The following is a 6972-nucleotide window of genomic DNA, read 5'->3' as shown; positions in this document are numbered from 1 at the left end:
TTTTTTTTTTTTTTTTTTTTTTTTGGCACAAGTGGTTGGGAATACTGTAAGGTATTCAGAAGCATTTCCAATGAAATCCCTCTCTTGCTATTTCAGCTGTGCTTTATCATCGTTGGGGACATCTAGACTTGGCCAAAAAACACTATGAAATCTCTCTGCAGCTTGACCCCACTGCATCAGGAACTAAGGAGAATTATAGTCTATTAAGAAGAAAGCTAGAACAAAAGCAAAAGAAAGACGTCTGATCCTTTTTCCTTCATTTGTTGTTTGTGTGCATGAGGCATATCATTAATATGATATGATTGTGTTTAACCATTTAAAAGTCTTACATGTTGTTTATTTGACTGTTTTTTTTTCTATGAAAACAAAGACATGCAAAAAGATTACAGCACCAGCAGTATACTCTTCTTGAATGCTCGATGTGGTTTTTGCATTGAAATTGTATTTTTTCAGACGACTCAAATGTAAATCCTAAAATTCCAAAAATGAAATCTTTTTTTAATTAAAAAGAAAAAAAGAAAAAAAAAATTAGGTGGAGCAGAATGTAAAATTAAACCTGCATATGGGGTGTGAGCCACGTTGTACAGAGACTAACACTATTAAATGTAAATTGTGAACAAGAAATCATAAATGGACTCCCACAGTTTATATAAATATCGAATATGTCTGTATATTAGAATTTTTATTTAATGACAAAAAGTAAATTAAGATTTTTGTTTCTTTATCTTTTTTTAATCATAGACTATGAATTTCCCTTGTAAGGAAATATATTTATTTGTATTTTTATGTTTTAAACAGGGCAAATAATTGAATGAAGAATGGAAATTTTAACATCTAGTATATTTATATACTTTCCCGTCATTGGAAGACACTCACTCCTGCAATCATTTTTGGATTCTCCGATTTGTGCAGCTTCATGACAAAGGAAATTATGTAGTATTCACATTCTATATAAGCTGTTGGTATTAATAGTAAATTCAAGCCATGCTTTAGGCAAAAGCAGGCAGTCAGCCTGATGTTTTTGTTTTTGTTATATCCAGTATTAAGAGGGTTACATATCTCTGTAAGTTGCTTTTTTAAGTTTTTAGCTATAAGGCAGTGTTCTGTTCAGCTTAATGGAACCACAGTCATTACTATATCCAGGAAATGCAAGAGGTAGATTTTGTCTTAAAAAGAGCCACATTTGGGGAATTTGTGGTATTTTTAAGAATTGAATTTTTTTCTATTTTATTTGATCAAGATAATCCTTTTTGCTTTATTCTTCTGTATATGATGTTGACCTAATGCTTTATGCAACCTCTATAATATCTTATGCAGTAAAATTATTACACAGGCTGGTATAAAAATGTATTGCCTTCTTATTAGGTGATTTTCAAGTTTATGAACTTTGTGTCTTCCTTTCCCTTAAAATGAAATCCAAGTGACCAATTCATCCTTTTTCATATGTGGCTTCTCTTTGGTGTTAGAGACCATTTAATACAATTGTCCTCTATCCAAGTTTAGAGAGTGGGATGAACAGATCCACAATGAGATGAATTTAATTCTCTACACTCACATTTTGGGGAGCAGATCTGCAATGAATTGTAATTTAGAAATTGTGACTTATGATGGTTGAGGTACATCAGGAAAGAAAGTACTGGTGTGTGACATACATCAGAAAAGGAAGTGCTGTGTTTCAAACATTTTTTAAATGGTCCCAAAATAACAGTAACAATTTATAGATCTCTTAGGGGCAGGAGCTGTCTTATTCTTATTTATGTTCCTACAGTGCTTAGCTCAACAGATAATAGATGCACTATATGCTTGTCGATCTTTGTTTTGAAAGCAAATTTCTTTCTTTATGACAGTACTTGCCTTTTGAGAGTAAAGAAAAATATTTCTTGTAAAAGCTCCTTCAGGAGTTTTTTTCCTACCAATACTAAAACTTTAGTGTCAAACCAAGACATGCACATCTGGGACCCCTGCCTACAGAAGGAATCCCCTTAGCGCCCACTGCCCCATCTCTCAGGATTTCCATTATGGCTGTCTTCTCTGCAGAGAAAACAGTCATTAATTTGATTGATACTTCAGGCAGTCTTCTGTCTCCGCAGATCTTGGAAGTGCACCATGCTGGCACTGGCCCTTTTCTCTCCACCTTGAGGTGGCCACCCTCTGCTTCTTGGGTTTCCTTCCCAACAAGCGGGAAGTGGGAGTCTGTCTCTCATTTCCCCTCTTATTTTATTTTAATGTTTTCAGTGCTAATCACAGTAGGAGGTGGAGGGGGGGGGTTGTCAAAACAGACATGGGAGAAGTGTCCAGGTTGAGAAATCTGAGAGCCTGACCATCATCCTATAGCTCCCTAATGGTGAGATCACACACACACACAAAAAGGCAGTTTGTGGTTGTCCTCTGTTTGCTACATTTTTTCCCTGTTTATATTCAGCCTTCCAGTAGTCCTTAAAAGTTTCATCCTTAGGGGCACTTGAGTAGCTCAGTCAGTTAAGCATCCAACTTTGGCTCAGGGTATGATCTCAAGGTTCGTGAGTTCAAGCTCCCCATTGGGCTCACTGCTGTCAACATGGAGCTCACTTCGAATCCTCTGTCTCCCTCTCTCTCTGCCCCTGCCCCACTATTTCTCTTTCAAAAGTAAACATTTAAAAAAAGTTTTGGGGTACAGGGCGCCTGGGTGGCTCAGTCGGTTGAGCGTCTGACTTTGGATCAAGTCATGATCTCACAGTTCATGGGTTCGAGCCCCGCATCGGGCTCTGTGCTGACAGCTTAGAGCCTGGAGCCTGCTTCGAATTCTGTGTCTCCCTCTCTCTCTGCTCCCCCCTGCTCATGCTCTGTCTCTCTCTCTCTCTCTCCTTCAAAAATAAATAAAAACATTTTAAAAAATTGTAAAAAATGTTTTGGGGTACCTAGGTGGCTCAGTCAGTTAAGAGCCCAACTCTTGGTTTCGGTATAGGTCATGATCTCACGGTTGGTGAGTTTGAGCCCCATGTCAGGCTCTGTGCTGATGGTGTGGAACCTTCTTGGGATTCTCTCAAAATAAATAAACTTCAAAAATAAATAAATTTTAAAAGTTTCATCCTTAGACTTAGCCTACTACCTTGATGGGGCTCTCTGGGGTTCTGATTCTATCCTATTTCTTAAGCATGGTCTTTACATTTATTCTATTTCAAATGACTGACTTAAAATATGCAGAATAAAAGGTTGAGCCCCATAGCACAGCAGTGGACATCTATGTCTGTATTCTCATCCTTCAGCTTAGACTTTGGAGTGAGAAAACCTAGACTTGGGTCTTGGTTCTCCCACTGTGATGTCATAGGCAAGCCATTTAGCATTGCTTAAGCCCCAGTTTCTCATCTGTAAAATGGAGATAATACAGCCTCCCTCACCCTAATGAAGTACTTGGCCCAGGAGACCCTCAAAAAATGACAGATTGGAATTTTAGAGAAGGGTGTAGATTTTTGCAGCACACAGATTTGACCTTAAATACATTCATTCCCTCAGTCAACAAATCTAAGTGCCTGCTGTGTGCCAGATACTCTCCTAGGCAGAGGGAATACAGTGATGAGCAGAAGTGGATATGACCCCTTGCCTTCATGTAGGGGATAGTACAGTGAGAAGCTATAATTATCACGTAGTCATATAATTAATGATAGAAGAGGGAGACCGGATCTTGCCTGAATAGTCGGAAAGGGGTTCCCTGAGGTGGCTTTTGAACTGAGATTTGAAAGGCAGAGGGGAATAAGATCACTCTAGGTCAGTAATTCTCACTCACAGGAGATTTTACTCACAGGGGACAGTTGGCAATGCCCAGAGATGTTTTTAGTTGTCAGAACTGATGGTGAGTGGGAGGATGTTACAATTACACATCCTACAATACACAGGACAGCCACCACCAAAGAAAATGATCTGGCCCAAAGTGTCAGTAGTGCCAAGGTTGAGAAAACCTGGACTGCATACATAAGAAAACCCACATGCAAAGGCCCTTCCATGAGAAAGCTAAAGTACTTGCTGAACAAAGTCCAAGGGGAAGGGGAAGGGGGAGGGGCACTTGCTGGAGCAGGTAAAAGTGACCAGGACCAGATGGTCCTTAACCATGGAACACTGCAAAGCAGGGTGAGGGGCGGGGGGCAACATGACCAGATGTCTATTTTGAAAAGATCACTTGGGCTGTCAGTGGAGACGAAATTGTAAGGAGGCAAACCAGTGAAGAGACCACTCCATGTGGCCAGGGGAGGGATGAGGGGGCTTGCTGTAGCCAAGTGGCAGTGAAGTTGGAGACATGGGAACTGACCTAAGAAATGCTTAGGAATCAATTGGTGATGGGTAGAAGGAGAGTGGGTGAGGGAATGCCTGTGTTCCCATACGGTTACACATAGAAGCCAACAGTCAGGACCTCAGACTGGTTGGAGTTTAGCTCTAGACAAGAGGAAATCAAGTCCATGCATGTAACAAGTTCCACATAGTGACAGATGTAGACACATTTGTACATTTGTATGCTTGGCCAAACCCCAGTTTGGGAATGAAAATCATCAGTAAGGCAAGCCAGAATCTTGACAGAGGCCCTGCCAAATATGGTGTCCAGCAGATGTTCGGGTCACTGGAGCCCCTTTCACTCTACAACACATTGGTCCCAATTTTGTGATTTGTATTTTGGGGCCCATCATGCATTCCCCCCACCTGACCAAGTAGCACTAAACTTACAGCTCTCCATATTCTTTATCCCCATCTGGTGAGCTTCCACCCCTAGATTTCCACACACATGTCTGTCTTTTTTGACTAATGTGCCTCCTCTCTTAAGGGCCTCTCTCTTTCAAACAGGGTCTAGCTTTTCAAAGCCCATCTCTCTTGACTCCCATCCTACTACACTCTGAATTGCTGTCACCCATCTTAGATTGTTTTTACTCTCACATTACTACTTTTTATTTGGAGGCCATGGTCAATTCACATGCAGCTGTAAGAAATAATATAGAGATCCCAATACTCTCTACACCCAGTTTCCTCCAATGGTGACATCTTGCATGACTATAGTACAATATCACAGGCAGGAAATTGGCATTGATACATCTACCAACCTTATTCAGATTTCACCAGTTTTGTATGCACTCATTTGCATATTTAGCTCTATGACACTTTATCATGTGTAGATTTGTGTGGTCACCACAGTCAGGATATAGAACAATCCCTCTACAAGGATCTCTTGTGCTACTCTCATGTTATTATTTGTCTCGAATATTTTCTTGAGCACCAACTGTGCCTGCTGCTGGGGATACCATCGAAAGTGAAAACAAGGGGGATCCATGCCCCCATGGAGCTTCAGTTTACGTTATGTCTGCCTTAAGCATGGTTCCCAGCCCCCTTTCCAGGGGACTTCTCTCAGCCCACAGGCCCCTTGGTCAGGCATTTGCATCTTCTACATTTGTAGCTGTCCAAGTTCAAAATTCTCCATCAGTTGGGGAATCTGTTTTTCCTGGAGGCAATGAAATATACAATCAAGATGAATTTTCTATTTCACAGGAACAGATATTGGTTCGGTTACCTCTGCCTTCTCCTTTGAGCCCCATATTTATAGTGAAAGCTTCACCAGGCATCCACAGGAAGGGAAGAGTATATTGAGGCAGAAACTCCATTGAGGGGTCAGCCATATTGTACATGGATAAGGGGAGGCACCTACCATATTGACCCAAATAGAGGGATCCCAGAGTTGAGTAACCCTGGTTTTTTTTAAAAAATATTTATTTTTGAGAGAGAGAGACAGAGCATGAGCAGGGGAGGGGCAGAGAGAGAGAGAGACACAATCTGAAGCAGGCTCCAGGCTCTGAGCTGTCAGCACAGAGTCTGAAGTGGGGCTCGAACTCACAAACTGCAAGATCATGACCTGAGCTGAAGTTAGACACTCAACAAACTGAGCCACCCAAGCATCCCTCAGATTTATATTTTTAGCACTACGTTCTGACTCATTTAGCAAGTACTTTAAGTCTGTTACACTGTTTATCAAAACTGCCTTGAGCATCCTGCATGTCTAATAATTTTATTTTTATTTTTTTATTTTTTTTATTTTGAGAGAGAAAGAGGGAGCAGGGGAAGGGCAGAGAGGGAGACAGAGAATCCCAGGCAGGCTCCTTGCATCAGTGTGGGGCCCAATACCAGACTCAAACTTATGAACCGTTGAGATCATGACCTGAGCTGAAATCAAGAATCGGATGCTTAACCGACCAAGCCACCCAGGTGCCACATAATTTTATTTTTAAATATGCGGCATTTTTCAAGGACCAACTTGGTGATCCTTTTCTGCTTCCAACTTGGTGATAAGTGTTTGAGAAAACGTTTTTCCTTGTAGATTCAAATTGCACTTTCATCTATCTTTTAAAAACAGATTTGTCTCATCAGCTACATTCCTATAACATTAATTTTGATGGCTGGACTTGAGATTTATCTTGGAGAAAATCAAAACTACTCATTTCTAGAACTTTCTGATAAAGTAAATGGATGATAGCTTTTAGAGTTTTTGTCTAGGCATCTACAGACATCAGCAAACAAGGTGATAAAGTAGAAAGAACAGAGCCCATGAGTGTGAGATTGTCCTTGGGCCAACTTCAAGGCATAAGTCATTTTTTTTTTTTTTAAGCTTCAAGGATTCAGTTAGTTACCAACATTTCCAACCTGCCATTAGTTAGCATGAACCTGGAGTGAACCACTTAACTACTGCATGTCTCCGGTGCTTCTAATAAAAATCATGGTGGTGGTGGTTGCTACTTTGTCATTAATTTCTCCTCTACAAGATAAGAGGGTTGGGCTACGCCAGTGGACTTCAAACATCCCTAGACGCTTAACCCTTTTTTCTAAAAAAACTTAAATCTTAGACAGAGGTCCATTATAAAAAGTTATAAAAGTGAGGGGTGCCTGGGTGACTCAGTCCCTTAAACGCCTGAATCTTGATCTCAGCTCAGGTCATAATCTCGCAGTTCAGGAGTTCGAGCCCCG

The 6972-nt window shown here is 40.6% G+C and overlaps 1 protein-coding gene across 1 annotated transcript in view; it reads left to right on the top strand.

The window, feature by feature from the left end:
* Positions 1–2258, top strand: part of TMTC4 (transmembrane O-mannosyltransferase targeting cadherins 4) — a 65396-nt gene extending 63138 nt beyond the window's left edge. The window contains exon 18 of the mRNA XM_049647170.1: positions 97–2258. Within this exon, the coding sequence (XP_049503127.1) occupies positions 97–245 (149 nt within the window). The 3' untranslated portion in view covers positions 246–2258. The remainder of the gene's footprint in view (positions 1–96) is intronic.
* Positions 2259–6972: the final 4714 nt, after the last annotated feature.

This window comes from Panthera uncia, assembly GCF_023721935.1.
Source record: "Panthera uncia isolate 11264 chromosome A1 unlocalized genomic scaffold, Puncia_PCG_1.0 HiC_scaffold_16, whole genome shotgun sequence".
Lineage (NCBI taxonomy): Eukaryota > Metazoa > Chordata > Mammalia > Carnivora > Felidae > Panthera > Panthera uncia.
Note: the sequence above shows the minus strand (reverse complement) of the source record. Positions and strands in the feature narration are given on the sequence as shown.